The following is an 18,479-nucleotide window of genomic DNA, read 5'->3' as shown; positions in this document are numbered from 1 at the left end:
GCCAAAGAATGTTAAAACTATTGTACAATTGTGCTCATTTCACATGCTAGCAAGATAATGCTCAGATTCTACAAGTGAGGCTTCAGCAGGTGAACTGAGAACTTCTAGATGTGCAAGCTGAATTTAAAAAGGCAGAGGAACCAGTGATCAAACCGCCAACATCTGTTGGATCATAGAGAAATCAGGGGAATTCCAGAAAAACATCAACTTCCGAATTGTTGACTACACTAAATCCTTTGACTGTGTGGATCACAACAAACTGGAAAATTCTTCAAGAGATGGGAATACCAGACAAACTGTTGTCAAGAAGTAACAGTTAGAATTGGACATGGAAGAACAGATTGGTTCAAAATTGGAAAAGGAGTTTGTCAAGGCTATGTATTGTTACCCTGCTTATTTAACATATGTAGAGTACTGTGCCATGCTTAGTCACTCAGTTTTGTCTGACTGCAATCCCATGGACTGTAGCCCACCAGGCTCCTCTGTCCTTGGGGATTCTTCAAGTAAGAATACTGGAGTGGATTGTTGCAATGCCCTCCTCCAGGGGATCTTCCCAACCCAGGGATTGAACCCAGGTGTCCTGCATTCAAGGCGGATTCTTTACCATCTGAGCCACCAGGGAACCCTGGCACAGAGTACATCATGCAAAATGCTAAGCTGGAATCAAGATTTCTGGGACAAATATCAACAACCTCAGATATGCAGATACCACTCTAATGGCAGAAAGTGAAGACGAACCAAAGAGCCTCTTGATGAGAGTGAAAGAGGAGAGTGAGAAACCCGGCTTAAAACTCAACATTCAAAAAACTAAGATCATGGCATTCAGTCCCATCACTTCATGAAATACATGGGGAAAAGGTGGAAACAGTGACATTTTATTTTCTTAGGCTCCAAAAATCACAGCAGACTGTGACTGCAGCCGTGAAATTAAAACGTGCTCGCTCCTTGGATGGAAAGTGATGACAAACCTAGATAGCGAGCGTATTAAAAAGCAGAGACTTTGCCAACAAAGGTCCGTATAGTCAAAGCTACGATATTTCTAGTAGTCATGTATGAATGCGACAGAGTTGGACAATAAAGAAGGCTGAGCTCCGAAGAATTGACCCTTTCGAATTGTAGTGCTGAAGATTCTTTAGAGTCCCTTGGGCTGCAAGGAGATCAAACCAGTCAATCCTAAAGGAAATCAACCCTGAATATTCATTGGAAGGACTGATGCTGAAGCTGAAGTTCCAATAGTTTGGCCACCTGATGTGAAGAGCCTACTCATTGGAAAAGACCCTGATGCTGGGAAAGATTGAGGGCAGAAAAAGGGGGCAACAGAAGATGAGATGGTTGCATGGCATCAACACAATGGACATGAGTTTGAGCAAACTCTAAAAGATAGCGAAGGACTGAGAAGCCTGGTGTGCTGCAGTCCATGGGGTCATAAAGAGTTGAACATGACATAGGGACTAAACAACAAAAAAAGAGAAGAATGACTAAATTGTATAGTACTACCTCTCTCACTTACTTCTGGGTAAGTACCCTGTGGAAATACCTAATCATGTGAGGATATGCCAACAAACAAGGATGTCCACAGCAAACACTGAAGACAAATGTTCTAACAAGGAGCCATGGGAAGTGTCAGTTGAGGAGCATTCTCCGATGGAAAGTTAGGCCATTCACATAACCAAGGAGGCTGTGATTTACCAATGGAACATTGTCTATAATATATTGAATGAAATCAGGAATATATTTCCACCGCTTAGGGAAAGATTTGCTCTGCTGCGGGTGATTACCTCTTGAGGAGAACTCTCCTTTTATCAAGTTTTACTTGAAATATGTGTTTTGTTTATAATTTTTTAAAGATTTAAGAGCAGTAAAAGTGAGGAATAAACTCTGTAGCAACCTAGACTTTTCTACATCCAGCTAATTTAAAAATAAACTCAAGGGACTTCCCTGGGGGTCCCATGGCTAAGATTCTGCCTTCCCAGTGAATGGGCCTGGGTTTCTAAAAAAATTTTTTTTTTAATTTATTTACTTATTACTGGCTGGTATGGGTCCTTGATGCTACTCGCAGGCTTTCTCTAGTTTCAGTGTGTGGTGGGGTGGGCGGTGGGGTGGGCTACTCTCTAGTTGTGGTGCTCTGTCCTATGTGGGATCTTACCAGGGATCGAACCCATGTCCCCTGCACTTGCAGGCAGATTCTTATCCACTGTGCTGCCAGCTAAGTCCCAAGGACAGGGAATTGAAAAAGATCATAATAGCTATGTTCTGAAAGTGCAGTCACTCAGTCGTGTCTGACTCTTTGCAACCCCATGGGCTGTAGCTATACTCTAAAATAAAAAGTTTAAACAAAAAGGATCATGACAAATGAAAACATCTTCCTTTTACATTTCCTTTAATGTTATACAACAAACACAGATAATACACAGTAAACACAAATGGGGGGAGGGAAAATCCTTTGTTATTAATATATTTTTATAAGCAAGCTTGTCCCAGACAGCCACTTGGACAATCCTCCTCCTCTCCACCCCATGTCAGTCACTTAGTTCTACCCGACTTAAGACACAGCGGATTGTAACTCAGTGTGCATCCTTACTATCTAAGCAAAAGGCAGCAAGTGAGGTGTGGTCTCTAGCCCCAGACTCCCATTCCCACAGCAGCTGATTCTCAAAACCCCATGGGAAGCCACCACAGTGACAGGGCCCACACGTGGAACCTGGCTGTAGATTGATTTGTGAGGCCCACGAGCTAAGAACCATTTTTAAATTGTTACATGGTTATGTAAGTACCTACACAATATCTGTGATTTTATCCCCTGGAACCACAAAGCCTAAATTACTATCTGGTCCACTAAGAAAAGATCTTGTCAGCTTTCTCTACTCCTTCTAAACCTCAGCTTTGGAGCAGAGTGGAAAGTTTGGGGCATGAAGCCACTCAGCAAGGGCCCAGCGCCCGGCCTTCTGTGCCAGCCTCAGTCTGGCCTTCGTGGGCCGTCGTCTCCCCCTGGGGAAGCCCGGGCAGCCTCAAAGCCCTGCGTGGCTAGGGCGGCCTCGGCGGGGGCAGCCCCAGCGCTGGCGTAGGCAGAAGTGCCAGACCAGGGCGGAGCAGCTGAGCAGGGCCAGCGCCGAGCCCACGCCCACGGCCGCGTGCAGCAGAGTGAGCGGCCGCGGCGGCACGGTCAGCCGGCCGCAGGGCCCTAAGTTGGGGCCATCGGCGCCGTCGAGGCCCTCCGCCCCGGGCCCGGGAGCGCGGCTCTCTCCCGCGTCGTTGGCGGCCACCACGCAGACGACGTATGCGCCCCCAGGGTTCAGGCCCTTCAGTTCCGCTCGGCGGACCGTCGAGTTGAAGCTGGGCCCCTTCTGCGGAGCCCCGCCGCCTTCCCAAAGCAGCAGCCAGTACTGATGGACCGGGGAGGAGGGAGCACACCAGTGCACCTCGGCGCGGCCCGTCTCGGCCTCCACGCGCACCTCCCCTAGGCGTGGCGGGTGCGGCGGCTGCAGGGCGCTGGAGAGACCGGGGCACAGGCAGGCTGCCGGGCCGGCCCTCTGCAGCTCCTGGCAGGGCACCTGCAGGTGGCGGCAGTGGTCGTAGTCACAGGGGACGGCCGGTAACGGTGTCTCATCTTGCTCGTCCCCTTCCAAGTCTCCGGCCACCAAGGGCTGCGTTCCGGGAACCAGGGAGAAGGTGACAGCAAGGAGCCACAGAAGGCAGGGAGAGTGCGGCATGGAATCTGGAAGGGAAGGTGAAAGGATAAAGGCTCTTCAGCCCCCAGACCCTGCAGGCCCCCTGTCCCTCAACAAAACCTGTAAGCAAAGGGAAACAGGACAGGGAACCGGGAGAACAAGCAAGAGGTGGGAATGACTCCGACACACCCATGTGTCCATCCAGCTTCTGAACAGCTTATGTGCTTGGTTTTGGGGAAAAGAATGAAATGTGGTCTGAGCCGACAGGGAGAGGTGCGATCAGCAACATGTGAAGCGCTGGAAATAGTTAATGAATAAACAGTGCTGGGGGGAGCTGTGGCGGAGAAGAGAAGGAAATGATTTACACCGCCTGGGTAAGGAAGGTGTAATGGTTACCAGCTGCCACCCAGAGCAACCAGCTAGTCAGCGACACATGTACAAAGCCAGAAAGGAGATGGAAGTTAGGACGGAGAAGAGAGGAACACAGAGGCCCTGGAGCCCTCCCTCCCCACCTGTCGAAGGCCTGGTCCCTCCCTGCCCTCCACACTTCTATCTCACAGGCACCCCCTTACCAGCAGGTAGGCCTTGGTGCGGTGAGTAGCAGGCTGGGGCTCCTAAGAGGTCCCCAAGAACACAGGCTGTGCGGTCACGTTCTGTCAGTGTCTTCAATTTCAATTCTGTTTCGGCCCAAAGCTTTTATACCCCTCGACTGTGATGTCACCACCTGGCCCCCCTTCCCCTGCTCCCCTCCCTGGTGAGTGCCAAGAGGAGGGCCGGTCCCTTCAGAAGGCCTGAGTCACGGGGCCAGGGGTGGGGGAAGCCACATGCAGCAGTTTCAGCTGGAGGTCAGGATGCCTGGGTTCTGAAAGAGCAGTGGAATGTGGAAAGCAGCCAGGGGCTGAGAATCCAAAGGCTGAAGTCATGTGAAGGGGTGAGGAGGGGAGCGAAAGGGACGGGGCCACCTGGCTGGTATCAGAGAGGAAAACAGCTACAGACAGCATGGGGCCTGGGCCACAAAATGCTGTTTCGGTAAAAAAATCATACCACATCCATGGCAGTCATTTCCTGTCTTCTGCCTCCCCACGGATTGAGAAAGGGAGGGGTGCGGAGGCCAGAATGATGTATCCCAGCTTTGCAGCCCCACCCTATGCTATCCCCCTCCCCAGAGGGAGAGGACCGAGTGGGCAGGTTTTCACTCCCTGGACTTCCAGGCTGATGAATGAAAACAGCTGTGCCTAAAATAGTCCAGGGCCTGGAGGTCTTCTGCATCTGTGGCCCCTGACAAGAAAACTTCCTCCAGTCCGGGCGGGGAATGCCTGGGGAACACCAGGTTTTTAAATGACCCTGAATCCACTTCAGAGTCAGGGAGGCAGCTGGCACGAAAATAGTTTATTATTGGGGGAGCCCCAGAGAGAGAAAGGGAGCAGGTGGGAAAGGGCCAGAATGTGGGGACTTGGCCCTACTCGCTTCAGGAGCTGGAGCAGATGGGGCGCTGTCGGACAGAGCCCGCAGAGGGCTCTGAGCTGCCCACGGTCTCTGGGGCAGGGGCAGAGCCAGAGGCAGCCAGGTTGGCCTCCGTCAGCAGAGCTGCATCTTCCCAGGAGCCTGAACCTGGGCCAGGGGAGAGAAAATCAAATCCTAAAGGGGAAATTCCAGACCAGGGGTCCCTGCCCCCGCCCAAGGTAGCCTCCGCCCTGCCCACATGCCCCCTGGGGTCCTGCCGCACAGGGTCCCTCACCATCACTGGCCTCGGGCTCCAGCTCCTCCTCGCCACTCAGGGGCTGTTGATCTGTTTTCTCCTCCTCAGACAGCTGGCCTTCTGCAGCCCCAGGGGGGAAGGCAGAGGTCAGTCTGGAGGAGGCTGAAGGGGAGGACTCAGGAGGAGTCAGGAAGGGGGTTGGGCAGCTGCACTGTACCTGTCCTGGAGGGATCCGCATGGCTCTCACCGTCCTCTGTAACAGGTGACAGCTGGGGGGTCTCCTCCTGGCCTTGGGGCCCTGTGCCTCCAAAGGGGGTAGAGGACAGAGCAGGACTAGGGTGGCTGTGCCTGGATGGCAGTGCCAACTTCACCCCAATCCGCCTTTCTCTTGACCTTTAGCTTAGTAGGTGAGCACCTAAAGCCTCATTCTGGATGGCACAGGAGCCCCCCCTCTCCCAGCCCCCAGCCATCACCTCTACCTGGCTGAGGGGCAGAGATCTTTCGCTGGATGTCCTTGCGGGAACGTTTTCGGTTTCGGATGTTTACCTGTGGAGGGGAAACTCCTGAGCAGCAAGGACTGCCTTCCCTCACCAGAGTGACTGGGCCCTTCCGCCCCAGCCCCCAACATGCCCCGGCCCACTCCCCAAAGAAGAACCATGAAAGGGAGAGGAAGGGGTCCTTTGAGACCTGCAAAGAGAGGCGCTGTCGGGGCCAGATGCCCCCCCACACCCACTGCATGTAGCTGAAGAGCACAATGACGCTGAGGAAGGTGAAGTTGCTGGCGACACCAACGAAGGCGCAGGTCATCGGGAAGTTGTACAGCAGGTACCTGAGGCAGGGAGTAGGCAGGAGGGGAGTAGCAGCTACCAGGGAGTGCCAGCCTTCTCATTTCCCAGAAGTAATTTCTAGGGCAATTCACCAGAGCTTGGCAAGAGCTGGTCTCCACCCTCTGCCTCCCACCCACTGAGCCAGTGGTTCAAGACAGCATTTCTCCACTCTGACTGCACATGATCTCCCCCTGGGGTGCTTTCAGAAAGTCTGATGGCTGGGGACTTCCCTATCTAAGGTCCAATGGCTAATACTCCACTCCCAAAGCAGGGGGCCTGGGTTCGATCCCTGGTCAGGGAACGAGATCCCACAAGCTGCAACTGAAAGCTGCCACAGCCAAATAAATAAATGCTAAAAAAAGAGTCTGGCAGCCAAATATGACCGTAACAAATCCTAGTCTTGAGGGTGGGGCCCAGGCATCGGTATTTTTCTAAAAGTTCCCCAGGCTCCTGATATGTGATGTGCAGCCAGGGCTGAGAACCTGTAGCCCAGGTAAAATCTGTCACCTCTGCTTAGCACCCTCTTAAGGACAGCCCCAGGAGAGCTGCCCAGCCCACGTGGGCACTGCCTCACCTGAGCCCAGTGAAGTGGGCGTGGATGCGGAGGTAGGCTCCGTACATCTGGATGCGCTTGCTGTGGATCTCGATAATGGCTCCGGTGGTCGGCACGTACTGCGGGCAGGGGGGTGGTGGCGGCGGCACATCAGGCCAGGACCCTGCTGTCACTCGTACCAGCCCAGTCTGAGGCCTGCTTCCAGCCTCCACCGCGGTCCCTCCTGCCCAAGCCCGGAAGCTCCTCGGGTAAAATCCTGGGCTTGTGGGGAGGGCTGTCTCCTGTCCTCCTCTCCTCTCCTTACCGAGTTCTCTCTGTATTCTGGGTATAGCTCCACCTCCAAGAGCTGCTTCTGCTCCGCAAAGCCAAACAGCAGGAGGCTCGAGAAGACCAGCGTGTCGAGCATCTGGAGCAGGCTTGAGCGGTAATGTAGCATCACCTGCCAGGGCCAGGGAAGAGAGGCTGGGGACGGGCGCTCACCCTGAAAACCACTCCTGAACAGGGAGTAGAGGCTGGGCATGGGTGCCTACCCTCAAAACCACCCCTGAGCAGGGTATGAAGGCGGATTCTTCCTTAGGTCCCCTAGTCCCTTTCACTTCCTACCACGCCCCACGTCTCAACCCCCTCATTGCAAAAGTTTGAAGGCATCCCTGCCCTGCCCTTCCCAACCATGTCTCTATTCCAATACAACAAAGTCTCCTCTTCTAAGAAAGCCTCCCAGGTGAAGCCCCACACCATCTGTCATCTACCTTTCCCCAGAATGGTTCTATAACCTAGACCAGTGTACCATCTATTCTGGTACACTGGAACTAGTACACGTGCCAGTGTACCATCTGAGGCTTTCTTCTCCCACGTGGACATTCAGGAATTTGCTTCATGAGACGGTTCTGTTGACAATTAAGAACGGAGTCTGGTCTGTCTGGCTCCAAAAAAGCCCGTTTTCAGGGCGGCTCCACTCAAAGATGGATGTGCTCATCGGATGTCTGGCGGCAGGAGGGGGCGCTTATCTGGTAACCTGACACCTCTTGCTATGCTGTGTCTGTGTCTCAGACCTCAGAATGTTTTCTCCTTAAGCCCCACCCAGATACTCTGACATCTGTTATCGTTCTCCACAACCTCCTGGACAGGCCATGGACACTCACGGAGCGTGAAGAGGTGGAGATGATTCGGCCGCCTCTGGTGTAGCATGAGATGGTGACCAAGAACATGCCCAAATCTTGATTCACAGGAGACTCTGGCAGCTCAAGTTCTAAGGTAACGCGGTACGGCTGTCCATACATCAGTACCTGCCCAAGGTGGACAGCATCTCTTTCAAAAAAAATTTTTTAATTGCACTGTCCCTGTCCCACCTCCCGGCTACCCTTCCAAATATGATTCCCTCCGCTATCAAAACAGGCCTCTCAAATCTCCCTCTTCCCAAGAACCTGCTGCCCCCTTCTGGTAGCTGGATCCCTCCCACTTCTGAGGTCCTCAGTATCTACACTCCTGAATCACTCTGTTCGAGAAAAGTTGTGTCACATTTCTTTTCCAAAAGTGAACTGTCATGTTGCTAACTGGGCCATCTGTGACTCAGGCCTCTTTGTCCCCATGAGGCCATCCCCTCAGGCCCAGCCTGCCTTCACTTAAATTACTAATTAGCAGAGTGCCGGAAGCACTCACCATTTCCCTAGCCAGCTCTCCCACAGTAACTCTGTCCTTCTGGGTCCCTTACCTTGGTCCTCTTGGTAGAACCCTGAGACACAATGGGAAGGCATCTTCACTGGAATTAACCTCAAAAGATTAAAGATTTGCCACCAAACATACCCTAGTTATTCCTGACCATTCCTATACTCCTCTAATCCTATATTAGACTATGCTTATCCTGTGCATGACCCCCTCAGGGTGATCCACAAGGATTCCAGGGGTGATGGTAAAGCTTTTGGTTTTAACCAAAGAGGGAATGGATTAAAAAAAAAATTTTTTTTTGAAAAAAAGAGTACCCTAACCCTAATAGTGAGGGCTTCCCTGATGGATCAGATGGTAAAGAATCTGCCAACCGAGGCTCGATCCCTGGGTTGGGAAGATCCCCTGGAGAAGGGCATGGCAACCCACTCCAGTATTTGTGCCTGAAGAATCCCATGGACAGAGGAACCTGGTGGGCTACAGTCTACAGGGTTCCATAGGGTTGGACAAGACTGAAGTAACTTAGCACAAATGCACACAACCCTAATAGTGAAACATCTAGACTTATTGCTGTGAAGGTACTTTGAGCATTTTATCCCTAGAGTAACAGGTGAAAATCCACTGATCAAAATCTTTCTTTATATACATTCTTATTTTCAGTCTGAATTATTATTTTTTACCTTTTTGTTGTTCGTTTCTTTGACCACACTGTGAAGCATATGGGATCTTAGTTCCCCGACCAGGGATTGAACCCGCACCCCTTGCATTGGAAGTGCAGAGTCTTAACCCCTAAACCACCAGGGAAGTCCCTTCAGTCTGAATTGTCTTGAAAAAAATGGATCCCATGAGAGTCCTATCCCCATGTAGAGGTCAGGTGAATCTAAGCTGGTTGCTTCACTAAATTCTTTGAAACACTGAAACAGGTAGTTCTCTGGGTGAGCAGGAAGGACATGGGGAGTGACTGCTAGGTAGTGGGTATGAGTTTTTTTTTGGGGGGTGATGAAAATGTCCTCAAATTGATTATGGTGATGGTTGCTCAGCTCTGAATATATTAAAAATGACTGAACTGTACATTTTGAATGGGTGGCTTGTATACTATTCAAATTATATAGCAATAAAGATTTTTATGTATTTATTTAGAGTTGGCATCACCAAATCAATGGACATGAGTCTGAGTAAACTCCAGGAGTTGGTGATGGACAGGGAGGCCTGGCGTGCAGCAGTCCATGGGGTTGCAAAGAGTTGGACATGACTGAGCGACTGAACTGAACTGATATATATATATATTTTTTTCTTTTTAAGCCAGTAATTATGTCATCTCCTCCAAGGGGATCCAAAAATCGCTAATACCAGAATCTTGTGAAGGACTTCTGCTTTTACTCACATTTGTCTGCCTGACAGAAAACTCTCCTCCATTCCCACTTTGAGCCTCACCATCACCACAGTCTCCAGAAGACCTAATTCTTCACAAATTCTTCTGAAATGCAGGAACTGAATCTTTGCTACTTAATGCAATGTAGAGATTTCCGTCAATCCTGTCAGCTCTTTGAAGCAGGACAAAATCTACTTCTAAACAAGCTGTTACCCACAAAACAGACCCATTATTTCACTCACTCATTCAAAAATGTTCACCAGAAATCAATGAAATGGTCAACCTGCTTTACTTATTGGGGAACTTGGGCCTCACCCTTCATCCTTCCATTCCTTCCTCATCCAGCAGCCTGGTACCCGATGGTTTTAGGCTCCCTGTGTCACCAACCATTATGATCTACAACAGGAAGCCACACAGCAGCATGCACCGTCCCAGGTGTAGATGTACTGTGGCCTTGTTTCTACTCCCCTCTCAATATATTCCATTTATTATTATTATTGAGCCATAAAAACAGATTGAACCAATGTTTTCACAGAATATTCTATAGTACTCTCCACATTACTTTCCTGAGTAGCAGAACTAAACAGATAATCCTCTGTCTCACAGTGCCCAACACTCCACTCCACCACTTTCTTTTTTGACCATGCTATGCAACTTGCAGGATCTTAGTTCCTGAACCAGAATTGAACCAGAACCCTCAGCAGTGAAAGTACGGAGTCCTAACCACTGCATTGCCAGGAAATTCTCCACTTCACCACTTTGAAATCCCCATTTGGGATCCACTCATCCCACCTGGTAAGCTTTCTGGATAGTGGTACTCTGGTGGTCCACTGGAAGGTATCACAAGATACACAGTCTTCCGGGTTATTTGCATTGTCAACCCCAAGGGGTCCAAAACTCTATAGCTTACATTCCTCCCTTCAGAATGACCATTTATTTCTATCCTCCATATTTTCTATCTTCAGGTCAGTATCCTCCCAAGCACAATTTTTTAAAAATCATTTTCAAATGATTTTTAAACTTTTAGTCTGACCACTGATTATTTCTCATTATGCTGCTGACAAGTCAAAATCCTCTGGTGACCAGAAACACTGTTGATCCTCCAAAGTCCTTCTGAAGTGTTCTGGGATCCTACCCTTCTGCAGAGCTTCCACCAACTTGCCTAATAAAGGATGCATTCCCACTTTGCATTTCCCAGGGCTTTCAGGTTTATTGAAGATATACTGGCATTTGGCCAGTCCTCTGGCACGGTACCCTTCGTAATGGAAGGTTACGTATATCTCTCAGTTGTGTCATAATTAATAACATACTTTCAAAACTCTTGGGTGGATTCTATCCTAGTTCAGTGAGATAGCTGGTTTCTTTAAGTTCATTTAGATCTAAAACACCCCTTATCTAGCAGATATGGCCTGGCTGAAACAATTTAAGGAGGAAAGAATAACCCATTCAATTCATTTGGACTTCAATTTTTCTTTAACCTACCTTTCCTTGAAAGCTTTCCTTTCAGTCTCTTTTACTCAGTCCCTGGTACCTAGGTCTTTCCCAAGTGTTCTTGTTTCAAGTCATCAAAGCGCTAATGAAACCTCTGTTCAGCTCCCATACTCACCCGATCACGTCCACCCTTAGCCAGTGTGACATTGGCAACAGGGAAGGAGCAGAGTAAGGAGGTGGAGGATTCGCAGTCCGTCCTAAATGAGAATAAGGATGATATTCTGCTAAGTTATAGTCTGTCTTACTTATCCACACAGCTCCTGGGCCCCTGGGACTCCCTTTCCCGTCCCCCATCCTTTCTTCCAGAACAGGCATCCTTCTCTGTTATAGAGAGACAGAGAAGAAGTGCAGCCAGGAGATTCAAGACACTAGAATGAGTCTTTTAAATTCTCTTCCTGCTACTTGTGTTTATTTCTTCTCATGAAGGTAGACATTCTTAAATGGGAACCTATGGACACTTACTTGACTAGTTTCAGACTTAAGTGTTTCTAAAGACTTACTTGGGAAGCTGATAAAAATGCAGATTCCTAAAAAAATAAAACAGATTCCTGGGTACCACCCCTTTAGATTCTGATTCCAGAGTTCTGATCTGGGCCCTAGTTCAAGAAAATTCCTCCAAAGGGACCCACAGATGATCTTTACTCTTAAACCCTTTACTCACAAACCCTTCCAATTGTAGGCAAAATTGCATGTATCAATAAGTAGGTTCTTATGACATGAAGGGCCATAGCTTTCATGAGATCCATGCCTCCTAAAAATTTAAGCAGCTATGCCTTAGAAATTATGGCTCATGACCAGGGATTCAGGACATGGAAAGAAAAAGAAAACAACTTTGGACCATTGTTAATAGCAACTCTTGATTGGTCCTGTAGTCATTTTTAAAAGAAGGGGAGAAAATTTGGCAGGATCTGTAAAATGGGAAGGAACTGAGGACTCAGATAAGTAGGACTCTCAGAGTTTATGAACCCAGACACCTTGTTGTTTTCATAAGCTCTATTACAGCAGACAAACAGGAGTGGGAAGAAATAATGTGAAAGGCAAATACTGCTTTCCTCATATCTTCTCTACTGAAGGCCAGATTAGTTCTGAGATGACTTAAGAGGTTGGGTTAGCTCAAAAGTCTACAGTAGCCCTGAGAGAGGTCTGATCCAGCCTAAATTGAACTGACCCTCATAATGACAGTCTAGGAGAGGGCTTTTTTTGTGTTTGTTTTTTTTTTTTTAAACCAGATTTCAGTTAACCAGAGACAGGACTAGGACCCTAGAGCCCTACCAGCCCAGACCTGCCCCAACCTTGGGCTATAAATCAATATAAGTGCACTAGGCTCAAGTGTCCTCGTATGTAAATAAGAGGGTTGTCCTCAACAAGTGCCAACGGTGCTCGCAACAATTCTCTCACAGGATTCCTCTACTTTGATAGAAGACCCTTCTCACCTGTAGTGGAAATGCACGGGGCTGAGGTGGCTGACTGTCGGCATATAAGAATAGTAGAAGGAGCCATAGAGGAAGACAGACACCCAGAGCAGGAGGAGGATGGTACAGAAGAACACTCCAAACTGCAGTAGCAGCTTGCGGGCACGGCCTGCCATGACGTGGCCCATCTCCTGGGCCCACAGTAAGGCAGGTACTGGTGGGTCATTGACCATGACAGGGAGTGCAGGGGGTCTGGCCCCGGGTTCAGGCTTTGGGTTCCTAGGTGCTTTGCCACCTGGACGCCACTCCTGGCCATGGGACGAAGCAGCTGGTGGTTCCTGGAAAAAGACGGAGAAGGGGAAAGAATGGCTTGTTTCACGCGGGAGGTGAAGACAAAAAGGACACGCTGACCAGAAAGGCTTTGAGGAACCAGAGACAGCAAGACATAGCAAAGCCTTTGTTTCATATGGCTTTTCTCCAACTGATTGTGTTTCTCAGCCAATTATCCCTTCCCTTCCTCCACCGAGCTTTCTCACCACCCCCCTGTGCTAGAGTTCCTCAGCTGAACCCATCCTCGGGTCACCTGATTCTAGGACAGGCCACTTTGATGGTCATTCATAGAAACATATTACATACAGAGGATGAACGCCTTAAAATTCTTCTAAGGCGGACTTATGCACACGATTCCACACTGCGAGGTGGCTGCACGGACAGTTCGCGACCTGCCTAAGGTCGCACAGCTGGACTCAAAGCCAGCAACCTCACCGCAGCCACTACTGCTTCCCAAGTTGCTTCTCTCCTCCTGGAGCTGCGCTCGCTCCCAGACAAGACCTCGCCCCACGCCGGACAGGGTGTCCTGCGGCCAACGGCCGCTCCCCGCCAGACCCCTCCGGTTCGGTGACGGGCACTGCGCCCGGAGCCCCCACGCAACCGTACCACCATAGAAACCATCCAGCCCGCAGCGGCAGCTCCGCAGACTCACCAGCCACGCGCGCTGCCAGGGCAACGGCGAGAAGGCTCTTCCGCCTCCCAGGGAAGTCCCGCCCCCTTCCGCCGGCCGCCTCTGTTAGCGCAAGGGAGCGGGGTTCGTCCGGGGCGGGGCCCAGCGCAGGGGGCGGGGCCTTCTAGGAGGCCAGGTTCCCACCTCCAAGCGCCGGCTCTCTTCCTCCCCGTGGTCCGTTGCCCCCTCCCCTTTTGGTAACCCAAACCAAAGCGGATAGGCATCTCCCTCTAGGCTCCAAGATATGCTCCAGGAAATGCTATGAGTCAGCAGCATCCCTCCCAGCCAGCCCCTCGAGGCCGCAATCGCGGCACTCCGCCTACACCTTCATTATCATTTAACCCCAAAAGAGGGGAGAGGCGGGCGTCCAACAGGAGCTGATTTTTATTGCGCACATCTCCTTGGGCTTCCAAGGCAGAGAGCATTCACCCCGGGAACGTTGCAATCTGCAGGTACCTGGGAATTTTGCGTGATGCCCCGGCGGGCTGGCTGGCACCTACTGACAAGAGTGGTAGCATTTCAGGCCCGTGACTTGTCTCCAGCTTTAAAGACGCGTCATCGACCTCCTCCGACCCTAACCAGACTTTTTCTCTGAGTTCCCACAGCGCATTATCTAGACTAGGTCTTGGTGGGTGGCACTTTCTATTTTGTATATGTCTATTCACCCCAAACAAGATTCCTCAGAGGGCAGGGTCAGTGTTGCGCACATCTTTGCACTCCCCACAGCACCACGCACAACGCTGCAGACGTAAGAGGCAATCTCTCAAACCAACACACACACACACACACACACACACACACACACACGCATCCAGTAAGCCCATCTATTTCCAGAAACACCCACCGACTCTCCCCTACCTCTTCTTTGTCGGATTCTTTGATCTGGTCTCTGCATGCCTCTTTTTCCCCAGCTTCTTCTCTTTGGTCTGCCATTTCTTCAGACATCCTTTCTGATGGAGCTTGCTGCCCTTGGATTTTCCACTTGTAGCTAGAACGTTAAGTGGTGATCTAGAAGCTGAAACCTGTAGCTCACCACATTTTCCTGGATATGGGGAATGGAGGGTCCCTGGAAGAGAAACGAAGATTCAGGTGCTAAATGCTGTGTCAGAGTAGAGGGAGGAGGGATGGAGGGGGCGACTGGCCAGCTGATGTCAGAATTTCAAACGAGCAGGGTCTCACGCAGTCTGTACTGACTTCACTGCAGGGGCTGTCACAGGTCCAGACCACCACATTTGAGGGGGGTGTCTGCCTGGGGCTCAGCTACTTCCAGCTCCTTTGGGGAGGGCTCTAGCCCAGACTCTGGATGCCTGCAATGGGGAAGGGCAGGCAGTGAGACATTAACAGTGGGGGTGTGCACAGGGGCTGCAGGCAGCAGCCAGGCTCCCCCACTGGCCAGACAGTTGGTATATGCCAGGATCTGAGCTGCTCCTTCTAGCATCCTTCATCCTTCAGGTATCAGCTAGTGCTGGAGCTGCAGAAACAGGGACCAGCCCTCCACTGGCCTCTGACCTGACCCTCTCCAGTGGCCTTCTCTGTATTAGCTGCTTCTGCTGCTGCGTCAGATACTCTCAGCTGCAACTCCCTGCAAGGTGGGGGCACCCATCTCAGGCAGAAGGTTTTGGTGCACCCCACTGATCAGATTCCCCAGGACTGTCGCTGCCTGTGGCCTCAGGTGAGTAGGGAGCATCCAGCTTGTCTCCCTTTGGGGCTCAAGGGGGCAGGTGGGGGTTATGTGCCCTCCTCATTAGGGCGGGGCTCTTTGTAGTTGTGGTTTTCAGAGCTGGGAACACATAGCTTGAGGGCTGTAAAGCTTGCAGTCATCCATATGTTTAATGATCTGAAGCCCAGCCCTTGTAGGAGTTTGGGAGCATCTCACTTCACTTCTCTATTTCCTTAGCTGAGGAACTGGGAGATGGGAAAGGCCAGGAAGGTTGGGGATAAGAGAGGGGTAAAATATTAGGGCATATGACCCAGCCTTGCAATGGTTGATGAGGCGTAATGGGGGAAGGGGACCTTCAGCTGAGATTGTGCAGGGCCCCCTAGCACGCTCTGAGCTGTCTCTTTCCTCCAGGATGAAAGGGGAGACCCCTGTGAACAGCACTATGAGTATTGGGCAAGCCCGCAAGATGGTGGAACAGCTTAAGATTGAAGCCAGCTTGTGCCGGATAAAGGTGGGTGGGGCCCTGGATCCCATTAGTTGGAAGGCTGTACCTAGGTACCCAAACCTGAGGCTAAGAGAGGCTTTCTTTCACTGACTCCTTGAGATCATGGAAGGAGTCTTGGCGTCTGTAAGGAAAGCTGGCTCCAGGTCTCTGTGGGTGCTGAGGGAAGACTGTCTTACGGAGTCCTAAAGATGGCAAAAGATAATCTATTTGGGGAAGGAGGCTGCAGCCCCCTTTGGGATTTCTGGCTAACAATTCCCCTCCTGGCTGTGCCCCAGGTGTCCAAGGCAGCAGCAGACCTGATGACTTATTGTGATGCCCACGCCTGTGAGGATCCCCTCATCACCCCTGTGCCCACTTCGGAGAACCCTTTCCGGGAGAAGAAATTCTTCTGTGCTCTCCTCTGAGCTGCCCTGTTCCTCTTCACAACTCTTCACCTTTCCCTCTCCCGGGCCCTTCCTTATTTATGTCAGTAACTGTCGTGAGCCCCCGAGGATTCCTGCATCCCACCCCTGGCCCTTGCCCAACCCTGTGAGCTTATCTGAAGCCCAAGCCCTCCCTCACCTGTCTGCTGACTCCATTTCCTCGCCCACTGTGGCAGACCCAAAGCACCCTGTGACTCGGGGCACCCGTAGCTCCACCCACAGAAGGGCTGTCAGACTCCGTCAGCGTCCCGCCGGCTTCCCTCTGTGACCTGCTCAGACAATGGAGAGAGGGATGGGCTGGGTGCTTGCTCTCAGTCTCACCTTGGAGCTATTGGGAGGCTAAAGCCATGTGAAGAATAAAGTCATCCAGAGTCTCAGAGGACAGCTCCTGTGTTACCGTTCTTGGGGGGAGAGGCTCATCAGTCAATAGATTTGGTGGTGGGTGCGACAGGTAGAAAAGCTTGCCATAACCAGGGAACAGGGCCAGTCAAAGCGCGTTAGACCTTCTCTAGGATCAGAGATCCGTCGGGTTAGAGGGGATGGAGAGCAAAAGGGTCTCAAGGGGAAGAATTGTTACAAACAGGCACTCAGAGGCTACAGAGAGCACTCCTACACGTACGCAAGAACGCAATGAAGACAAATGAAAAAGAAAACAGACCGAACCGGGTGAACTTAGGAAGGGATTCCCGAGGGAAGTCGAAGACAGGAGGTACCCAGCGAGAGGGGAGGAGCTCAGTTCCAGTTCCTGAGGAGGGGCCGGTTTTACTTCTAAGATGGCTGCGCCCACAGCAGGCCCCCTCCAAGATGGCCGCCGCCATGGGGCCCGCGCCAATATGGCGGCCGCACGTCACAGCGTTGCAGCGTACAGGGCTTCTCCGCTGGGCCCATACTTAAAATGGCGGCCCCAGGCATCCAGCGGTCTCAATATGGTCCCTTCCGTGCTCATCTGTCTCAAAATGGCTGCCTGTGTCCGCGCCAACTCGATACCCACTTCTCCCCAACCCGGAGGCTGGACGCCGACGTCCACCCGATCCGGGTGAAGGCACACGGGCGGCTATAACCAAGGATCTTGGGACAAGGGAACCTCAGCAAGCACGCCGATATAGTAGGCGCCGGTCGCGTGCATCTTATGAGGATCTAGGTCCCTACAGCTTGCCTAATGGAAACTGCTTCGTAGCGGAAACACAAGTGTGACGACAATTGCCGCACCGTTCGGCTTGGGGGTGCTGTTCCTTGGTTGGTTCTCGTTCTCCCTAGGAGTTGGATAAGCCCTAAGTTGTTCAGTTTTGGCTTCCTGGTAGAACTGGGGCTTGCTATTCTCCCACTTCCCATTCAGGCCCATTCTGTCACATCCGCTAGGATTAATGTCCCCGCCCCTGGTTCGCTTACCACCCCTCGTAGTGGTCCAGCCAGCAAGCTGCCCGGTCAGAGGCTTGTCTCACGAGCGCCTCCTGGGCTCAGCCTTGGCAGAGGCTTATAAAGCCCCAGAATACTTCTTTTCTAGCAGCCTTTTCCTTCCAAGGGAAGGAAAGACATACGGAGGTGGGACCAAGGCCAAGGCAGAGAAGGTAGTAGTCTCAGGATGTCTGCTCCTCGTGGATTAAGATTCCCCACCCCCCATTTAGGAATACATCCTTTCCGGGGGGAAGCCTAGATCAGCTCATGCTGTGTCCTGGGATACACTTAGGGGTAGGAGCTGCTTTGCAGTAGGCGTGGGTGACCTATATTAGAGAAAGCATATCACCCCCAGCTTCCTCACACTGTCACACAGAAGACAAGCACGGGGAGAATAGAGAGGAAACCAAGGGAATAACTTAGATTCCTGTGCACGTCTCCAGAGTCTACAGGGCTACCCGGTGAACTTGGGGAACTGCTGCTGAATTCCTGATCCCTAATAGGCCCTGGAGATATTTAATTCCCTCATCCTAGAGCGGAAGAAACGAGAAAGTAACCTGGTCTCCCTCCTGAAGTGGGGACCTACCCAGATTCTGTTCTGGAACCTGTTTAGTTCTTGTGCTGTGCTTAGTCGCTCAGTCGTGTCCGACTCTTTGTGACTCCATGGACTGTAGCCCACCAGGCCCCTCTGTCCATGGAGATTCTCCAGGCAAGAATATTGGAGTGGGTTGCCATTCCCTCTTCTAAGCGATCTCCCTAACCCAGGGATAGAACCCAGGTCTGCCGCATTGCAGGCGGATTCTTTATCATCTG

At 51.2% G+C, this 18,479-nt stretch overlaps 3 protein-coding genes across 17 annotated transcripts; 1 reads left to right on the top strand and 2 right to left on the bottom strand.

The window, feature by feature from the left end:
* Nucleotides 1-2,363: 2,363 nt before the first annotated feature.
* On the bottom strand, nt 2,364-4,891 carry LRRN4CL (LRRN4 C-terminal like). Its single transcript, XM_055581040.1, has 2 exons — nt 4,241-4,891; nt 2,364-3,715 (listed from the first exon to the last, which is right to left on the bottom strand). Exon 2 carries the CDS (start codon nt 3,708-3,710, stop codon nt 3,009-3,011), a length of 702 nt encoding a protein of 233 aa, XP_055437015.1. The 5' UTR covers nt 3,711-3,715; nt 4,241-4,891; the 3' UTR covers nt 2,364-3,008.
* A 145-nt stretch (nt 4,892-5,036) lies between these two features.
* BSCL2 (BSCL2 lipid droplet biogenesis associated, seipin) lies at nt 5,037-17,714 on the bottom strand. 13 transcript variants are annotated; one of them, XM_055581028.1, is made up of 13 exons: nt 16,930-17,216; nt 16,411-16,540; nt 14,543-14,750; nt 12,706-13,022; nt 11,388-11,469; nt 7,890-8,033; nt 7,052-7,186; nt 6,769-6,866; nt 6,055-6,196; nt 5,848-5,913; nt 5,585-5,675; nt 5,407-5,487; nt 5,037-5,306 (listed from the first exon to the last, which is right to left on the bottom strand). In XM_055581028.1, exons 3-13 carry the CDS (start codon nt 14,627-14,629, stop codon nt 5,137-5,139), a joined length of 1,413 nt encoding a protein of 470 aa, XP_055437003.1. In that variant the 5' UTR covers nt 14,630-14,750; nt 16,411-16,540; nt 16,930-17,216; the 3' UTR covers nt 5,037-5,136. The 13 variants fall into 13 exon arrangements, with proteins under 13 accessions (XP_055437003.1, XP_055437001.1, XP_055437004.1 ...); XM_055581026.1 differs by lacking the exon at nt 16,930-17,216 and adding an exon at nt 15,896-16,031 and having other exon boundaries at nt 16,411-16,538; XM_055581029.1 differs by lacking the exons at nt 16,411-16,540; nt 16,930-17,216 and adding an exon at nt 17,661-17,714.
* On the top strand, nt 13,920-16,414 carry GNG3 (G protein subunit gamma 3). 3 transcript variants are annotated; one of them, XM_055581044.1, is made up of 4 exons: nt 13,920-14,136; nt 15,226-15,356; nt 15,756-15,855; nt 16,125-16,414. In XM_055581044.1, exons 3-4 carry the CDS (start codon nt 15,757-15,759, stop codon nt 16,251-16,253), a joined length of 228 nt encoding a protein of 75 aa, XP_055437019.1. In that variant the 5' UTR covers nt 13,920-14,136; nt 15,226-15,356; nt 15,756; the 3' UTR covers nt 16,254-16,414. The 3 variants fall into 3 exon arrangements, with proteins under 3 accessions (XP_055437019.1, XP_055437017.1, XP_055437016.1); XM_055581042.1 differs by having other exon boundaries at nt 15,137-15,356; XM_055581041.1 differs by lacking the exons at nt 13,920-14,136; nt 15,226-15,356 and having other exon boundaries at nt 15,442-15,855.
* Nucleotides 17,715-18,479: the final 765 nt, after the last annotated feature.

The sequence above is a fragment of the Bubalus kerabau genome, chromosome 5 (genome assembly GCF_029407905.1).
Source record: "Bubalus kerabau isolate K-KA32 ecotype Philippines breed swamp buffalo chromosome 5, PCC_UOA_SB_1v2, whole genome shotgun sequence".
Lineage (NCBI taxonomy): Eukaryota > Metazoa > Chordata > Mammalia > Artiodactyla > Bovidae > Bubalus > Bubalus kerabau.
Note: the sequence above shows the minus strand (reverse complement) of the source record. Positions and strands in the feature narration are given on the sequence as shown.